The sequence below is a fragment of the Xenopus tropicalis genome, chromosome 7, assembly GCF_000004195.4.
Source record: "Xenopus tropicalis strain Nigerian chromosome 7, UCB_Xtro_10.0, whole genome shotgun sequence".
In the NCBI taxonomy this organism is placed as follows: Eukaryota; Metazoa; Chordata; class Amphibia; order Anura; family Pipidae; genus Xenopus; species Xenopus tropicalis.
This window is the reverse complement of record NC_030683.2, coordinates 84,243,525-84,264,450: the sequence shown is the minus strand read 5'-3', so window position 1 is coordinate 84,264,450 and position 20,926 is coordinate 84,243,525. Positions and strand designations below refer to the sequence as shown.

The window sequence follows — 20,926 nt, the reverse complement described above, 5'->3', positions numbered from 1 at the left end:
CACATTGCCACAAAATGCTTTTAATCTATTGTCTATAGGTAAAACTGTTTACAATCTCGGTCTACAAAAATATATTATATAAATAAAATTATTTTATTATTGAAGAACAAATTATTTGTTCAGAGTTTAAGTAGAAATGGACGATGGTCCATTCATTAATTGCCATGATTCATTGTTACTTTAATAGGAAGGAAGCAGTACAAATTCTAGGTGTTTTGCCACTTGTGTGCAGTGTCACACTAGGCCTCTAACATATTATCACCAGGAATTTATAAAATGCCACCACATTTATGTACACATTCCTCTGTACAAAATAGGACTAGTGCAGCACCCTAGCTTTAATAGACATTATTTCAATTTCCGTATGTTTTATTGATCAGTTAAATATGACCTGCACATCCCATAACAATTCGGAAGTGAAGTTTTGGCAAAATTAAGCCCCACCCATCAAAGGTTTTCATTGTGCTCCAAACCTCTTGTTTTTAACTTTTTTGCCTTTTTAGCACATTTCCCTCACTTTATCCTGCTATCCCCCCCCCCTCTGTTTATTTACCATTTCTTTTTTTTCTGCTTTTAGTTTTATATTTTCATTTCCTTCCTTTTCTTCTTTCCACTAATTTAGTCTCTAATTCAGTCATAACCTGCAGTGCTGCTATTGTCAAACTTTCTACAACTTTAAATGGCTTGTATTTTTTTCCTCCACAAAGTGTTTGGGTACAGCCACGTAGCCGGCTGGGCACCCGAGGCAACTGGGCCGGTCACTTTGTCCCTGCACCCTCCTACCGCATGCACGTGTGAATAACCACATGCATCTGCAGTTAGGTTTGGGGGGTGTTACCCTAATCCTGCTGCTTGTCATTGCGTAAGCAGAAGGGGTAAATGCCTGGCGCCCTCCCCCATTGTTGCACCCTAGGTATGTGCCTATGTGCCTCTTCTGCCTACCCCTAGTTATTGGAGGAATGACATCCCTCCCTAATTCCAGCATTGGTTTTGGTACATATGGACCCCCCCCCCCCCCCCCCCCAATGATCATATAACATACAGCTATATTATTTGTTTCTAATGATGAAAACGATATTGCTTTAAAACAGATATTAAAATAGTTTCACAGTGTATTCCCCAACACCCAAGATAATAGATTCTCTTGTCCCAATTCTGTGTTCCCAGCAACCACCCACATCTAACTATGAAGTGTGTTAACACCTCGTTTAGCTTCTAACTATATTGGCCCAAATAAATATTACTAATGCAAAGTCTTCTTGGGAAACATGTTTTGTCAGCGTCAGTGAAAACCCTGCTTGCTACATTAATAGGTCTTGCAAGGTAATGTGCCTTCTGGGGAAGATAAGGTAAATAAGAGCGATATATCTATCTGTATGTCTGCCTGCTTAACTACCTGTCTGTCTGTCTTTTTATCTATGCAGAGCTTGTAAATTTAATTACAAAATAGCGTAAACAGCTTGAAATATTTTCCTATAAATCGTTCTTACAATTTTATAATTATCAATGCTTAGTTACTTGCGTCATGACTCACTGAAAAAATAATGCAGTCATGCTACTTTGCTAAAACTTAACAGTCTATTAAAAGTTGCAGTGGAGCTTTGTGTTACCTGTAGATTTATAAGGTCAGGAAACTCCTTAGTGAAATCTATTACCCCTATATATTACAGCAGGGTGTATACAATCCTTTCTGTGTATAAATCAATACACACGTATACAATATAAATCATTACTGCTCTCTCCATGGCAAGGCATTTTAGTTCTGTCATCAAGAGTTTCTATATAACAAGCACTCAATATATTATACCTATCTAGAATCCAAAAAGGTAAATATGCAAATAAACCCATGTTCCATGAATGGTTAATATATTTATTGTGCCCTTTACTGACTTATGACAATACAAACCTGATTGTTATTTTTACCAAAACCTATGGAATGCACTGACCATATCATATATTCATAACCTCCTCAATAACAATTTGTCCTTCTCCATTATTGCAGTCAAAATGAAATAACATCACTGTTATATTTCCTTAAAACAATTTGTTTAGGATTTAGCTTATGCTGATGCATATATTTTCACATCTAGTCTATGACTGTTGCTCACTGCAGCAAGATGTACCCAAAGTAAGATGATCAGTTTTAGACGTCAGACTTCCATAAAGATGACATTGAGCTGTTTACTCATTAACCTGTTAGAGAATAACTTTTATGTGGCAGTTTGTGTAAGCTGGGAAGCTCAACCGAACATTTGCCCTGTACACAAACCATTCTAGTTTAACATGCAACATACATTTATCAGGTGGACACTTGCATTCAACAAAAATGCAGTTTAGCTCCTTACAAACTGAGGAGCAATTAGCCGTCAACTTAATGACAGTGAGCACTACTGATGATGGGAGTAACTCATGTCAGTTTTCAAGCTAGTTAAGAGGCTAAACCTCAGAGTGTTTTTTCCTCATTCAGATACTTCTGAAGAGCAAATTAAAAATGAATGGTAACCTTTGTAGAACTCTGTGTTCAATATCCTTATTTCCTGTGGCTCCAACGGTTGTTCTCTTTAAACATCACATACTTTTTAAAAAGAGAACCAAGATGTTAAAGAAAGGTTTTAGAATATTGTATATATCCGTCTTATCTTGAGGTTTATATCCCAACTGTAATGTTTCTGTGGCATAAAGGCAGAAGCAAACAGAGAACAGGAATTCAGATGGGAACAGAGTTTTATATGCACAAAAGTCACTGTAAAGCAGTTGTTTTACGGTCAAGGTTTTCAATTGTGGGGTAACTTTTAATACCACTGCCAATTATTCAATTGTGGAGTATGTGCAATATGTTCTATTGGTATTAATTTTATCTAAAAAAAACCTTCCCTACTTGCTTAACTGAGGGGTTGGTATGTCCATTTAATTGGCCCATCTGGCTTGGTCCTCTTAATAGCTTAATCACTGTTCTATTAGATAACCTGGACTCGGATTGCTTTGTGTCTTTGGGCCAGTCTTATTTAATCACCTACCCACTTTCTCCCATGCGACTCCTATGCTGTATATCAGGGCATTCACTTAAGGGGAAGCATGGGTAGGTTTAGTAATTTTGGTCTCAGTAGACCGACTAACCTACTCACAGTGAGAACCATGCTTTTGATCTTATATTCTGCCACTCTTGCCATCCTTCCAACCTAACTAACTTTCCCTTCTACCTTTCTGACTATTACTTGCTCTCCTTTCAGACAACATGTTCAACTTTTTTCTCCCAACCAGCTCTCTCCAACCACACGTACAGAAATCTTACCGCATTTGACGTACAACTATAAACAGCAGCAATACCTCAGATCTGTCATATAAACAACCTTTCCTGTCAGAATATGGCAGCTTCTTTATATAACGATGATCTTTTGTCAGCTCTTGACAACCTTGCTCCTTCCACCAACCATCACTTTCAACCATCTAAACCCCAAACCTGGCATGCTAGCTTAACACAGTACCTCAGAAGATGTATCGGGTCAGCTGAACGCTAGTGGAGGAAGTCACAAACTGATCCTGACTTTATCCACTTCAAGTACATGCTCTCCTGCTACAATCGAGCTCTATCGATAGGACAAAACTGACTTTATTAGACAGAGCATACTATTTGATGACAATCTCAACTTAACTTTCAGCTCACTCACATCCACATCTTTCACCCCTGCAACATTAGATGAAGTTAGGAAACTTCTTGCACTCAGCCCTGCACTTACCCACCTATTTGGTGACGGTAGTGCCAGGGTTCCCACTGCAGCCTACCTTAACAGGTGCCGAATACTATAGTCAAAACATTCAATACTGGCCTGTAAAAATTGGAAGCACACAAAAAGAACAGCCATCAATGTTGTAAAACAAGAAGCAATCTTCAGCAACCTGCTGTAAGGTTCTACAATGGCTAAAGGCTGAAGACTGCCAAGCTCTCCTGTAGAGGATCAAAGTAAATCATACTCTACCTTCAGACATAAAATAAGGAATCCGGAATCTCCCTTCTAGAACTCGCTGTCTCAAGATAGGCAGCGTAGGTCCGTCAAAAGGTAATGCACCACACACCAAGACATACAGTACTACTCCCATGCTCTGTAAAAAAAAAAAGAAGTACCATGATGTCAACTGTGTTCAATTAGAAAGATCAGTGCAGAGCAGAATTTTCATGAAAGAAAAACAAACATTTGGCTCTTCAGATATTTGAGTTTTTTTATTCAAATGAGTTTTCCTTATGAATAAATAAGCAACCATTCAATATGCAAGTTTATTTGATTTAGAAAAACAAACTTGAATTTACAAAATCGAAAAATGATAAATAATACCATAAATTTGCCCAGGTGCAGTAACCCATAGCAACCAATCAGCAGGTTGCAACTACAGGTCACCTGAAAAGCAAACATCTTATTGGTTGCTAAGGCTTACTGTACCTGGGCAGAAGTAAAAGATAACACAGAAAAGCATGATAATTTCCATGAAATATCCTATGCCTATGTATTTAATGATATCAAAGTATACAGCAAAAAATAAAAAATACCCATATATCCAGCTGTGGTCCTTCATACTGCTGACCCTCAAAAACTTCTGGGGCTGCATAAGGTGGACTTCCGCACCACGTGGCCAGAGGTTCTCCATTCTTGTAAAAGTTGCCAAACCCAAAATCTAATGGAAAAGAAAGTGAATAGTTAGAATTGTGTTGCACCTTAAATGTAATGCAATATGACTGAACATACAGATATTTATAAATAATACATATACATGCAGATATTTATATAGCATTTCTTGCTCGTCAGTCCTCTTGACAATGCCACATTAATGGCATAATGGTTGTTGTGGTTTATTCCCCTGGCCAGCTTCCTTGTTAACAGAAACAGGAACAATGAAAAACAGCAAATATGTGTATTTGTAGACCATTACACCTAGACCATAATTCACTGCATCATTTACATAGTGCTGTGTACTTTCATTTTCCACTTGGCATTGTACTACTGCACATAAGGACTACAGACCTAGGCCTACGCCTTAGTTTATGCCAGCAATGTCATCATATACATAACACTATTTGTCCGTTTGGAGCCCTTACCTCTATTATAGCCGAATAATAGCTTGCATATCATTTATCAAATTTAACATAAGGTACGACTGTGGAGAGTGCTTTGAATAGCATGTATGTGCACTGAACATTTGTGCTAATTACCAGACTCTTATGCATTTAGCCATTTACATTTAGGGGCGTATTATTAACATTGGAGAAAAACATCACTGTATATGTTGTCCATAGCAACCAATCAGCAATTAGATTTAAATGGACACCTACAAGTTAGAAAACAAAAGCATCTGATTGTTTGCTATGGGCAACATCAACGGTGATGTTTGTCTCCAGTGTTAATAAATACACCCCTTAAGGCAAAGACAGATCAGGTAATTAGTCACTGTGCTTTAAGAAACCCCAGTCATGGCGACTGAAAACACAGTCGCAGGGACTAAACTCCATGTAAAAATAAAAAACAAGTCGCCGCAACTAGATTATAAAATTTGTGGTGACTACTCGCCCCATCTGTCTTCACTCTTACTGTGTTAAGTGGCTTTAACCATTTTGTTAAATTAACAGAAGGGGCCCCCTCACCTTCAGGTATATTTTTATGGGTTGTGGGTATTTACGTATGAAGTAATAGACATTAGTTTTACAATTAGGAGTTCATTGGTTTAATAGTAATATTGGTTTGTTGAAAAAGGACTCTTCACTGGAATGTACAGGCATGCGGTATATTTAGGTTACTGGTAGAGATGTAGTTTACATATACACAGTTGCTTGTACTTGGAATCTAAAGTTACTATCCATGCATTGTAATGGTACAATCATATTAAACATACTATTAACTGCAATGTGATACGGCACTATATAGGATCCTTTTATGATGCAAATAATTAAGTGCAAAGAGATACTCCTCAAACACTATCAATAGCACACATCACTTATTAATACTAGTTATCTGTGATACTGAAGTGGCATGTTGCTATACTATTCACAGCAATAAAAAATATGTACACTCGTTTAAACCTGCCTTGTTTATATGAAATACACTTGTGAACTTGTGTGTAAGTTAACCTTTTTCTGAGTAATCTTCTGAGGTAATCTTATTTTAATACTAACAAAAATGTGACCTCCTCCAGTGGCCAAATCAGCAGAGTAACTAAGCACAATAACTTTTGGGTGAAGCATCACTCAAACATAGCACACACAAACTGTCCTGTCCCCCAAAGCAATAATTTATCAGAATAACAAAGGGGACCTAAGCACCTTGCATGAGAAAACACATGGGATTGTGGGTGTGTTATTAAACGGAAACTGTCGCTATTAAAAGAAAAAAAAAAAAACTTCATATAATGCTTTAAAATTCTTATCCTTATAGTTTTTGTTTCATAAATGTTTTATGATGTTACTTCCTAACATTTTTCTCCTACTGCAGACATCACAGCCATGCTGTTTGCCAATAGTGCATTGTAAATTGTTGCCATGCTGGAATTTTGGAGCAGGTGAAACCTGTCAATGACTGGGGGCATGAGTGTTGTGGTTGGTTTGTGAAAATAGGTTTATTAAAAATCCACTACAGTTTACGTTTTTTTTGTGTTTTGTTTTGTATGTTCACAGTTCTTCTGTAAGGGTTAAACTGACAACAAAAAGGAGGGAGTGTATTGGCTGGGAGAGAGGAGGGCAAGGATTGGTTGGTCTGTAAAGAGCTACTTCATGCTAGGGTTTGAGATGTGAACATTAGAAGCATTTAAATACATACGCAGAGCTATCCGAGTGCAGCGTAACCCCTGAACCCCTGAACTAGTAATGCACTAGAATGCACTCCCACCCATGTGAAGAAGAAAGGTTTTTTCACTTTATTCGGTTTTATTTGCATTTAGCTGCTTTTTATTGGGGATAACAAAGTACTGCGGAGGGGCAGAAGACATACTGTCTATTGTTCTGTTCTGGTAAAAGTATGGTTAATAACAGTGCCTTGGGACTGTGCGTGTGACTAAGCCAAGCCTACTGAAAGGCAGCTGTGTTGTTGTGGACTGATCTGGGCTGCTGACTGAAATGTGTCAGCCCAGCCAGATTGCTCAGAACCATGTGAATGCCATGTGGCCTAGAAGCGAACATATGTCCTGTGTGGTTAATATCCACCCAGTTTAGTACTGCTTCTGTATGCAAACCTCCATCCAATTAGCAACAGATGATAAAAAAACAGAATTAATAAAGGGTAATTGATACAGTCCAATTAAATCAGTCCATCCAAAAGTTACAAACACACAGGTGCAGTACAGTAACCCTCCCAGCTGGTGGTTAGCATGTAAAATAAGCTTTCAATGGTCAATAGTGTGAAAAATTGACCTGAATATTCAGTCAACTAGAACATGCTGGGCAGAGGAGTTAAAGGTGGCCATACATGGGCAGATTTAAGCTGTTGATTAGCTTTCTGCGTATGGTGCCCTAGGAGGGGTCTACTTTAAATATCTGGCCAAAAATTAGGGCAGATGTCGATTGGCCAAGTTTGACTTTCCTGTCAGATCTAAGACTGACTTCCTTGCCCAAAAGGCCTATATCCGTGTGACCCGATTGTTTGACCCTAGGTGGGCCTTAAGTTGGTATATCAGGGAAAGATCCATTTGTTTGGCCAGCTTAAGTCTGCTCACCACTGATTTCAGGTTGATATTGATTTTTGTGTGGGCAAATGATTATACCTTCAGGAAACCTGCACCATTGGTGGCATGGTACTTCTAGGTAGTGATGAATTTTTGAAAAGCATTGCATTACCTGCTGGCCCTAGAGTAGCACTAGGTGTCTGAAGAATGCAATGGAGCTGTACACTGTAACCATGGAACAAGAAACCTTAAAAAAAAAGATTTATTTTTCTTATAAATCAAGGGTATGTGAAATGGCTCTCCTTTTTGCAGAGCTTTCTGGGTTTCTGAATAATAGATCTAATATCATATTTGCTTTTTCTGACTATATGTCATTTTTTTAAAGTGGACCTGTCACCCTAAGAAATAATTCCAAATCTGTTTCTATCATATTAAGCAAAATCTTTACTTACACTATATAAATTATTTACATTTTGCTTCCTTTTAGTATTTTAAAATTTACAGCAAGCAGGCAGTTACCATTTTGTGGGCACTAGGAAGTGCTGAATCAAAAGTGAAAGTAATTTCGTGCCTGAGGCATAAAGGTGGGGAAGGCAATATATCATAGACATCAGAGATGTACTGGCAGCCAGGTGGTTTTCCTCATAAATGTGAATGCTTGCATTATTTGAACATACTGACCATGCAAAATGATAAGCCCAATTCAGACTTGACACTCAGTAATAAAGTGTTTTAGTGAATTTGGGCAATCCCTCCGGAGGTCCCCTGCCCAGAAAAGGCCAGTTAGGTTCAGGAGAATGCCTACTTGCTGCTCTAAATTATTTTGAAATTAAGAATCAATAAATGTTTCATGTATCAGTAATTCTGTTGTAAGTTACCGAGAGCTTTGACTAAATAAACTGAATATTTGTGAAAACCACTGCCCTGCCTCTATTTATATTCCACTGACATCAGCAACAAAAAAAAAAAAATCTATAACTTATTTTAGTTAAAAATAGAAGGTGATCATTTGTTACATGCAATTCAACACATCTTTCACTGCATCTCCATGTTTACTCAACACTGCTCGCTTTGTGATTTCCAGGGGCTGAATTATCATCCAGCTGACTGCTTCCTCCATTACATAGGTTATATAACAAGAATCAGTAATAGCTGGGGTTAGGGAAAGGCTATGAAGAAAACAGTGTTCCAGTGATTCAAATATCAGTCTTAATTACTTGCTGCCAACATGGAAAAGGACCCCAAATAAAGGAACGTGCCGCAAATTACATTTAGGGACGTCGATTTGCGTCACTTTTTACTTAATGGGTACTTTAACATTCTGTTCATAACAGTTTTATGATCCTTTCAGGAAAAAAAAGGAACAAGTCTGCTCAAACCATTAGCTGCCATTAGTTGTATTTAAGATTGTTCCTTGATTCTTTGGCAAGGGGCATGATACCCTCTAAATGTTCACATTGCCAACATCTATGTTCTACAAAAACTGCAAAGTGTTTAAAATGGGTGAAGGCAGCAATACTGAATTATTTCTGCTGCCTAATTGGTTTGCTCATTATAAGGTCTATTCAGGAAAAGTTGTGCCATAATATTGAGTGAAACATACATAGGGGTATTTTAATAAAATTGTGTATTTACAAAAATTGTAAAATCTGGTTGAATCTTAAATGCCTGTTTGAAAAGTTGTGCCATAATATTAGGCTTGTGTCATACAAGTAAGCAGGGCATGGCATCTACCTCACAATATACAAAATTCCAATGTAGGGTACACAATTTAGAATAGAAATTTGGCCAGCATTCAACAAGAATTTATACCAAAAATAATGCAATTCATATATATGTAATATATAAGAAATCTTGCTTTACTTTAGCTGCAAGATGGTCTTCTGGGAGTATTTGCCAGTGTAAATACCAGTATAAATAAATGTCCCAAAATATATCCAGTGGGCCAGCCGCACACTGTTTGGGAACAACTGCTCTAGATAAACCTAGAAAGGTAGAAGAGGCAGAATGATATCTTGAAATAGTCTGCTGTTAAATATGCATGTGTAGACCCACTCCAAGAGACTGACTGGGACCTCTTATACTTTTCTACTGTAGCGTTAAGCCTTTCTTTCTGGTGGGCTATGTGATCCCTAGAGGAAGAATAAAAGTGCATTTAACGTCAAATCACAGGGCTATTATGTGTATTAAAACTAATTTATTCTTCTACGAAGTTAGCAATAAAACCTGTCGGAAAGGAATTACAAAATACAACAAGCATTGGAACAAAACGATTTCTTCTAAATTAATCACAAGAGAGTTTATAAATTCAGCAATGAAAGCAAATAACTCTCAATCTACTGTTCAAATAAGGGGTCTATCAAGCAGAACGCTGCAATGCCACCTCCCCCAGTTGCCTGGCAGGGCTTACTGAGAGGTAGGTGAGCTGTTTACATTATGCAGCTGACCTGCCAGCAGTCACAAGATAAACCACAGGACATGTGCTTAACAGGCTCACATGAGTGCAACTCGTACAGTCATTACATCAGATGCAGGTCAGACCAGGAACAGTGTCTACTGACTTATGGAAACTTTAGACTGTAAGCAGTGACTGATATGAATGATAAATAACCTATGCAAAAACACATTTGTGCTACATAAAGCATACAACATTATAGGGGAAACCTGTTAATGAGGTATATGAGCGTACAGCCTACTGTGAATCGAATCAATGTTCGCATGTATTTAAGAGTCCCTTACATGCAATTCATAAAACATTTGGACAGTGTCCAACAATCTGACAGAACCGATACAGTTAATCATTAGAAGCTTAATTACCGGCATTTTGCACACTCTGTGAATATGATAATGTTGAGGTAAAGGATGATTGGGCAGGGAGGCACGGCTGATAAAGGAAGGTAGGAGAGCGATTGGGACAGCTAATTGTCAGAGCTGACCCATTTCATGCCCTGAATGTTAATGAGCCGTGCTTGACGTCAATGCTGAGCTAGCTGTCCGTCAGCAAGAGGGAGCCGGCTATCGGGGGAGCTGCAAAAAGAAAACTCACTTTCACCTTGATTCACTTACAGCTGGATGGATGCACAGATGGAAAAAGCAACACAAAGCATTGTCTATGATGTTGGATTTGCAATGCTCTGGAGGCCTCGATGGCACCAAAGGGATTAGGTGTTCTAAAATACTTCTAGGCTAGCAAAGTTATTTATTTTTTCAGAGAAAAAAAAGTTTTCCTAAAAAATAGACTCTTAAATATTAACTCTTTAAATGTTATATATTTTATGTTTTAATACAAACTGTATTTACCATGGAAATGGTGGTATTTATACAATGATAATCTTATTTTATAAATCAGAATGCATTAATAATCCATGAAATGCAAAAAAAAACAAAAAAACAAAAAAACCCCTACATTTTCACAGCATTAATATTCAGCTTCAGACCACCTTTCCTATGCAAAACAGACTTCATGCAACTGCTAATCTGAAATGAAACTCCCTGAGCCTGAACTGGCTGCTAAAGGTGGGCATGCACAGACTAATAAAGGTTGCCAATGTTGATTGAGCAGGTTTCATTTTCCTGAGGCTGTACTCCAATAATGTTAATTTTTAATCAACAATTCTGCCTGCAGATTTGTTTAGTGAATGCACGCTGATCAAAAAAAAAAGGTTTATTTTCCTGTCGGAGCGAAAACTGGATCAGGTCCTCGATCCAACAGACTGTAAGGTGGGTATATTTGGTGAGCTCACCAAATGAGCAGATTTTTTTTCACTGTATGGTCATCTTAAATCTGATCTCTGCTCTGTGTAGCAGTATTCAGACCGAAGATGTGCCTGTGTCAGTTTAGCTACACACAGGAGTGTATAGAATCTGCTTTTCTTCACCTGCCTAAAAACCACAGGCAAAGAAAGGTGGACTTTACCATCAGTGTGAACTCACCCTAAAGGTGGCCATACACGGGCCGATTGCAGCTGCCAATATCAGTCCCTTAGACCAACTCGGCAGCTTATCAGCCAGTGTAGGGGCAGCAACGGCGGGCATGCCCGACCAATATCTGGCCCGATATTGGCCAGATATCGTTCGGGCAGGTTAAAAGATTTAGTCGGATCGGGGACCACATTGGCTGGTTGATGCGGTCCCTGAACCGACTGCGCCCATTGCTGTCGTTATAATTAGCCTAAATTTGCCCAATATCGCCCACCTGTAGGTGGGGATATCGGGAGAAGATCCGCTTGCTTGGCAACCTTGCCAAGCGAGGGGATCTTAACGTTCAACACTGGTTTCTAACTTCAGATTGTTTTTGCGGTATAAGACCCCTGCAAAATACATGTGAGTACCTGTACGTAAGCTTGATTCATGTCATATTTATACCAATGTTCATTTACACTATCTTGTGAGAAACAGCACAGACTTCTGAAGGCTGCATGCCTTTGCAATGATCTTGCAAACACATGATACACAATGTAAAAAGAATTTGATTACAATGTATCACTAAGTTTATTGGAGGACTCTTAATGACCTTATCAAATCAAAAGGACTTATTTTCTGTCTGGCCCAGTAGCTGGCTTTGGATTAACATGGTCAACTTATCCTTTCTGTATTATGTTTTCAGTTATAGGCATGGTATGGCTCATTTATTAATGGTGCGGAGCAACCACAAGGTCACATACTGAGTTAATGCCCACATGAATGTGTCAAAGCCATGGACTTCCCACAAGGATGTACATGGCATAATGTTCAGGCCTATTTTACTAAGCTGAACCTGGCACACTGAATGCCTATGACCTACTCAATTGGCTGACCAAATTAGTAAACTAAATTCACAGACACAGATATAAACTATGCTGTTTTGGCTGCTTTATACACCTTATACCAGTGCTGTCCAACTGGCGGCCCGCTGGCCCCCCTCTGTGTGGCCCCCCACCTGTCTGTCTGCTTTGATGGCTTTGTGTAAGCTTTAAATGGTATCAGTACTGGCCCCCTGCATGGTTAACACCTCAGGCTGTAAACCCCCTGTATTGTTTAAAAATGTAATCCCCCTGTGTTGTTCACACCTTTTAATCCCTGCATTGTTCACCCCCTGCAGTGTTCACACCTCAGGCTCAGGCTGTAATCACCCACATTTTTCACCTGTTCACACCTCAGACAGACTGTAGGAGCAGTAGTAACCCACAAATAAACCCTACACACTATACAAAGAACATATACTGTGGTGGTACTGCAATTAAAAAGTTTTTTTTAATATATAGTTATTGTGCAGACTGTAGGAGGAGTGCCAGCATTGTGTCACGGTAGGCTGCCTCTGTGTGCCATACTCTGCCTGCCCTATGCTGCCTGGGTAGGGCAGGCAGAGTATGGCACACACAGGCAGCATAGGGCGGGCAGAGTATGGCACACACAGGCAGGGTAGGGCAGGCAGAGTATGGCACACACAGGCAGGGTAGGGCAAGCAGAGTATGGCACACACAGGCAGGGTAGGGTAGGCAGAGTATGGCACACACAGGCAGGGTAGGGAAGGCAGAGTATGGCACACACAGGCAGGGTAGGGAAGGCAGAGTATGGCACACACAGGCAGGGTAGGGAAGGCAGAGTATGGCACACACCGGCAGGGTAGGGATGGCAGAGTATGGCACACACAGGCAGAATAGGGCAGGCAGAGTATGGCAAACACAGGCAGGGTAGGGAAGGCAGAGTATGGCACACACTGGCAGGGTAGGGCAGGCAGAGTATGGCACACACTGGCAGGGTAGGGCAGGCAGAGTATGGCACACACCGGCAGGGTAGGGAAGGCAGAGTATGGCACACACCGGCAGGGTAGGGCAGGCAGAGAATGGCAAACACAGGCAGGGTAGGGAAGGCAGATTATGGCAGGTTTTTGCTGTACTACCATCATTAATATGGCTATGGTCATGCAATAACATGGGTGTGGTTTCAAGTGGGTGTGGTTTAAAAAGGGGAGTGGTCAAAACTAGCTTCCATTATTGTCCCTCCACCACGGAGGCTGGAAAAATTCCGGCCCTCGGTACCACAGAAGTTGGACAGCACTGCCTTATACAATTATCCCATCCTCATAACCAACCCACTCTGTGTGGTCATTTATTAACTCATAATGCCTGCAAGACAATCATTTTCACAAATGAAAACACCACAGCCCCAACCCTCATTCCTCCCACCTTAAACCTATGAGGAGCCTCACATTCTCTAACAAATGGTTATGCCTGTAACACAGGGATGTGTAACCCAAATCCCTCCCATACTACTTTCACCTTGAGTATGCAGACAAAATGCAGTATCTAAGGGCATGCATGCTTGTAATTCATGTTATTTTGCAACTTTAAGAGTGTTATCACTTTGTATTAATAGATAGAAACAAACGCTAAAGAACAGCCAGTCATATGACCAACAATAAAGAGAGTCTTCTTCTGAAACAGCCTTATATTTTAGTTCCTCAGCAGGAAAAATCTAATGATTGTTAGTGTTAGTGACTAGACCTACACATGTGTTTCGGAAGGGAGGAGGCAAGTCAAAAATACACATTTATTTACATGCATATTATCAGTAAGGTACCTCTAACGTACATGTGGATTTCAAACCATGGGGCTGGTCTATGTGGGGGCTTAGCACAGTGGCAGTTGAGGGCTCAACATGAAGGTCAGTTTGGGTAAGATTTGATGCTCATTTTCTCTATTATATGTAGTCCTAAAACCCAGTTTCCTAGATATTCTTGGAACTATGGCTAAATGGCTTATACACAGACATTTAGCTATATCTGAAAATTTGTTATGAGCTTAGGGGAGCCCTAACAAAGGTTAAAAATGTCTGACAACCACTGCTATATAGAATGACTGAATAAAGAACTATTATTATGGTCCAAGGTGGTTCTCTAGATTTGTTGATTGCTTCAGAAGTAGTTTTCCTGCTGATTGGAGGTTATATGGCCCTATTTTGTGTTAATGTTTTGTAAATTATATTTCCTTGTGTCATAAAATGTTCTAAAACTTTTCCATAAAACTGTACAAGTCTGTGTGAGAGGTTGCATTTTACCTGCAATTTTAATGTTCATGTGGTTGTCCAGCAGCAGATTTTCAGCTTTTAAATCTCTGTGCACTATGTTTCGGCCGTGGCAGTATTCAACTGCAGAGAGGATCTGCCAGAATTTCCGCCTAGCCTCTGGCTCATTGAGACGCCCGTGATTAGCCAAGTAATCTGTGGAGAAGAGACAGCTTTGGTTTTTATATTGTAAAAGTAAAAATATTAAAAAGTCAGATGTAACCCTCAAAAATAAATATCTTTATGCAGTGTTAAATGAAAATACAAACGTAAATATCTCATTTGGTCACAACAGACAAATATCACATTTAAAGCTCTAAAAACAAAGTGGCAGTTGGTCGTTATTGGAATTATCAAAATTAAATACCTAGGGAAATTAACACCAAGCATTCCGGGTAATAGATCCTATACCTGTACTAGAATTTGCCTAAGCACCTGATAATGGCTAATTAAAAAAAACAAAAAAAAAAAACTTTCAAATTGAACGTCATTTAAATATTGGGAAAGTCACGTACCTTCTTAAAAAAAATTGTTATCCTTGCCATTGAAGAGATGGGGGGGACAGGTGGGCATATAAAAACCCCACTAGGCATTTCCCATCACACTTACAAGCAACCTGATTGTGCCACAGGTGAACAGAACAGGAATTAAAGTGTGCCCCTGTCTCTACCCTTTATAGCACAAGAGGCAAGTACAGCAACATATATATCTCCTGAGGCTAAACCACCATCTGAGAAAATCTAAAAGAAAAAAAGTTGCTTTTTCTTCTAAATTGGAAGGTTTTAATGAAAGGAAATGTTGCTTCCCTTACAAGAAAACTGCAGGTGGCTACATCGCATCTGTATAATCTACAGCTTTTAGCAGGTACAATAGAGATTTGCATGTACAGTAGAGAAGTGCATAACTTGAAAAACAAAACTTTAAATCATAATATCAAAAAGTAAGTAAAGGGCTCGAAGAAAAAAATAATATGCACAGAAAAAATAATGAAATGCGTGTTTTAGTGGACCTGGAACAACATCCAGGGTATTTAATTACAATAATTTTCTAACAGAGGAAGCCCTATTGGAGAATACTGACCTTCAAACCTCCTCTGAGCTATTCCTAATGACCTGGGTGAATGATACAGGCAACCACGTCAGTTTTGAAATAATCTGTGCTTAATGCCCCTGTGTATGACTTGGTGTCATTGTTAGCCCTATAGCAGTATCCAGAATTTTCCATGAAAGGGCCAGTTTTTCAATACTGCACATGCTGTGCAGCTAGGATTATAATATACAAATCACGGTGCTATTCAAAGTAGGTGACTGAGCATGTGGGTAGGCTGGGCTTCTTAAAAATGTCCTATAGAACCACATGAAGTCCCTAGGGTTTTAGATGGACAAGCCCTAAAAAACCTATAGTATGGTCTTGGTCCTGATTTATTTTTTCTGTGAATGCCAATAGCCACACCAAGATATCTATCTACCATACCCATCTGTCAGAGTGTAGGCAACAGACAGAAAACTAATCCTTGTTTTTTAAAATTATTCATATTCTCATATTACTTTTTCAAACACTGTGGTGTTTATTTACAAAGATAGATTAATTAAAATGCCACTAAACATTTTCTCAATGTGAACCTTTAATACCTTTGAGTAAACAGTTTGAGGACCAAACTGACAATTAAAGTGTCCACTGACTCAATCCGTCAGGTGCAGGGTCAGATCAGAATGTAAAAACCCTAAATAACGGATTCATCGAAGGATTGATGGTTCGGCCAAATCCGAAAAAGTGGATTCACTGCATCCCTAATAACTAATATAGGGTAAAACTATATTATTGCACAACTACCAGGACTTTACATCTATTGGTGTTTGTGTGTTGAGCAACTCAACCATGGTGGTTGCACTGATCAGTACATCTGTCCTGTATGGCAGAAATGTTATTGAACACTCAGCTTTTATTTTCCATAAACATACCAAGTTGCAGTCTCCCATACTTCGTGGCCTAGATCACGGTATGCTGATAAAAGATGATGTGGCAATTTTTTTGTTGGCTGTCTTGCACCAACAGTAGAACACTGTTGCGTCTACTGGACATTTCTTTTGCAAAATAGTTGGATCCTAAAATCTAAACGTCATCAGTGGTCACCAGACCATACATTATATTGGAATATCCTAAACTGCTCTGTTGATAGAACTCTTTTGCTTTACAGAGCAATGTTCTCCTTGTCTCCCTTCCATCCAAAGGTTTAGAACAGTGACCTCTTAGCTAGGATGGGTCTCACGTTACACTTCAACTGGGAGGTGATAAATGATGGCTTGTTAGCAGCCCTATGAACAGAATATTTACAAAGTGCTGTGGATGACGCAGGCAGGCTCTTGGCATCTGTCTGTGATACTTATTCTTCGTCCGGCAGGGGAATTTAGCAATAGGGGGAGGTGGGACTGTGAACCTTTTAAGTCACAGAAGAGATTACATTCTGAAGCTGGAAAAGAAAAACTAACACAGGCCTTATATAGTAAAACATGTTACTAATATACACCTTATATAAATGTATAGTTGTGTAAATGCATACACACACACACACACACAGAAACATTATAAATATACATTATATACACACACACACATTACACATATATTTATCTATCTTTATACAGAAACCTGCATGGAAAATTACCCTTGATTTCCTGGCAGCTCTTACACTTATGCCTGGGAATCTGCAAGGTAAATTGGGTTAATAAACAAGTAGAAGAGCTGCCAAGCAAAATGAGAATATCTTGTGCCATTTGGGGCTTTTTCAGCAGGTAAAATTACATGTGAATTCTATGATGCAAATTTGTGAATGTATAATTATTCAAAACTGCATTCAGTACATACTTTGTACTGCTGAATTGTGCTGATTACAGGAGACAATTACATTTTAAAAACAGATTTACGCTCGCTCTTTGTACAATCTACACGCAATCTAATGGGGCTGCTCTTCCAAATGCTATGCCTGGGGTATTCCATTCAGGCCTGGACTGGGATCCAAAAGAGGCCCTGGCATTTAAAGGATACAGCGGCCCAAACAGCCCTCCTCCAGCCTAATATATAGTGTCTATGGCATTTGCCAGAATCACACATTGCCAGTCTGGACCTGATTTAATTATTATACACTAGCTCCTGGCTATGTCAGTATTGTTTGACGTTGCCCTCAGAGCCATTAAACCCCACTTCTGGCTTCTTATGGGGAATAAAACTGACAGAAGGTTTTTGGGAAGTAACAAGAAATGGCTGTAATGGCCAGAGTTTAAAGGAGACAAACGGATTGAAATATGAATCAGTAGAGAGTAAATTATATATAGCTCTCAATTCAATTAGACAAATATAAAAGCAAAAACAAAACTCTATATAGGAAAAGATATAAATACACAGATAATTATACATCATGATTTTTTTTTCAAGGACACAAGAAACTAGATGGAGGATAAAGATTTATACAAACTTAAACAAACAAACCGTTGTAAACCCAAAATTCGTTTCTAATGCCAAAAAATGCAGGTCTAAGAAAATTTCCAGTACACATTAATTACATATTCTTGCCAGTGCAACTTAAATAGAATGTTAACCTTGCTAGTCTGTGCACTCACTGCTATTCTGTCAGACTTCTTTGTGCCAGATCCACTACATTCGTGCATATAAATGCAAAGCTGAGAGTTTTTTTTTTGGTTTTTTTTTTACAAAAATGTAAATTTTGTAAAGTTCTGGCATTAACTTTGTACTGAAGAATACTCTTTACATTGGCAACCATTCTCCTCTTTTGACCAGGACAAATTTTGCAGGAGTAAAACTGAACATTCGGCAAGAGACTTTTTTTTTTTTTTTTAGAGAATTTACAACAGCAACATTTTGGCGCAACTCGGTAATGCTGTTGTGAAAATATGCCTGACGTACTAAGGCAAATTAGATTTAGATGGGAAAATTCACACTTTAGCAAATATTCCCCTAATATGTCAATACAGAGGAGTTGTAATGCAGGTTCATGGCACACAAGGTGTTTTCTCTGGCAGTTTCCACATCACACCTCTATGTGGGGTGCTTTCCAGCCTAAGCATGTACATCATAGAACTGCCTGTACTACTAGTGTCAGGTGCTCAAATATATGCCAATGGAGGAAAACACTCTATGTGTGAAATAACCATCATGTATAAAAAAGAAAAAAAAAAACCTCAGCATCATATACAAGAAAATATTTTTTGAATTACAGAGGCAAAACAGATCTAACAAAACAAAACTATTTGTTTAAATGGGACACTATGGGGCTGATTTATCAACATTCAAATTACTGCTAAAAACTTCCAAGTTCGAATTAGGGTTTCCAAAATGTAAATGTTTGATATTTAAAATAAAAAATATTAAAAAAAAAAAAAAAAACTTGCATGCAAAATTTGACATTCAAAAGCTTCTCAGTTCATGTAGAAGTCAATGGCAGTCATCCTAGGCAAAATTTACTGTGATTTTTTCAATTCGAGTAATTCATTTTTTTAAAAAGTTTTTTCAGCTTAATGCAAACTAGTTTTTTGTATTCAATTTTTTTTAATAAATAAGAAAACATTTGAGTTTGGTAAAATCTGATTTGAGTTTATTTGCACTGAAAATGTGAAATTCTCATTTTTCTAAGATAAAGAGGATCTAGATAGTATATACTCATACTAATACATTTCATGCTAAATATTATCCTTGCACAATTTAGGGGAACAAAAAACATCTTTGTTACATAGCAATTAAAATAATAGGCTGGTCCCATAAAATCAGCACAGTGCATCCCTTGTGTGTGGTGGAATGCAGATATTACATGCTGGACTAAGGAATATTACCAGAAATCCAGGGATCTGAAGCAGCAATGAACCTAATCTTTCTGTAACAGGGAGCTACATATTCATAAACATTCCTCACTCAGTCCCTTATGGCACATCAATTAAGATATCACAATGGAATTGCCATTTCATCTCTATGCTTCTAGAGACTACATCCAACAAGCTCTTTGTAAGCTTCTGCTGAAATATTTAAATGCTGGATATACTCAGCTAAAATGCATTCATTCAGGTTTATTTAACGTTTAAATACATGAAACTACTTTTTAAATGTGACACAGTTTTACCTGAAACTGCAATCCCAAGGTTATTTTGGAGTGCAGATTTATTGTTTGAGATCATTCTTCCCAGGAAACAAAAGGTAAGAGATTGCACAGATTACACATTGTGCAATAATAAAAAGGATGAGGACTTGGAGGATAATGTCTGGTTGGGACATAAACAGATATAGGACAGAAAATGAAAGAAAATTAATGTGTGTGCCCCCTTCCAAAATAATTGATTTGTCTAATAAACCACATATGGGGCCACAGCCATAGGGGCATATTTATTATAGTGTGTAAGCCAACATTACAGTCAACAAGTCATGTTGCTCATTGCAACCAATCACAGCTTTGCTTTTGTTTTCTAGTTTGTAGGTGACTGTTTAAATCTAAGTGATGATTGGTTGCTATGGGCAACACGGAGCAAGTGAGTAGCCCATGAAAGATTGCTGCTATCACGGGTGACTAACCAATCTGAAGTGCCTTTCCACCAGCGACTCCCATTGCTGCTGGTGAAAAGACATTTCAGCGGGAAGTTACCCATGGGTCCTTAAACCTGTCTGTTAATAACTAATGACTAGTATGCATGACTAGAACAACACAGATATAGGTGATGTGATAAATATCATGCTCATATGCAGTATCATAAGGAGTCAGGTGTCTGAAAGGAAACACTCCAGAGGAATGTGACAAGTTCAGCAATGTCTTCCAGTATTACGGGTCTCTGTAATATAATGACAGTACTCCATTTTGGCAGAGACTTGGCAAACTACAGAACCATGGAAAAAGTAACTAACCAGGATAATACAAGCATAAAGGTCTATGCCCACAGCTAAAATGAAACCACACATGACCAAATTTTACTGCAAGTAATTATAGTTAATTATAGATTCATGTCACATTATAGATTTGTTCCTAATCTTGTATCTTGTGGTATCTTGTACAGAGCCCTGGCTACAGTGCTTGTTGAGTCCCCAAGGTTAAGACACACGCTAACTGGTAGCTAGTGGTTGCCATAGTAACATCATCACTGCACTTCATCTCATCTATTGTATGTCCAGTAATTTTCAGCTTATTCCGTTTTCCTGGAAAGTTTCCAAAGCCCGGAGCCGTTTCCAGTGTACTGGAAAACATCTT

General features: G+C 38.6%; 1 protein-coding gene across 1 annotated transcript in view; it reads right to left on the bottom strand.

Moving 5' to 3' along the window:
* Positions 1 to 20,926, bottom strand: part of sik2 (salt inducible kinase 2) — a 103,064-nt gene that overhangs the window by 30,108 nt on the left and 52,030 nt on the right. Inside the window, exons 4-6 of the mRNA XM_002932916.5 lie at positions 14,680 to 14,841; positions 4,544 to 4,668; positions 3,978 to 4,101 (exon numbers count right to left, since the gene is read on the bottom strand). Coding sequence (XP_002932962.2) covers positions 3,978 to 4,101; positions 4,544 to 4,668; positions 14,680 to 14,841 — 411 coding nt within the window. The remainder of the gene's footprint in view (positions 1 to 3,977; positions 4,102 to 4,543; positions 4,669 to 14,679; positions 14,842 to 20,926) is intronic.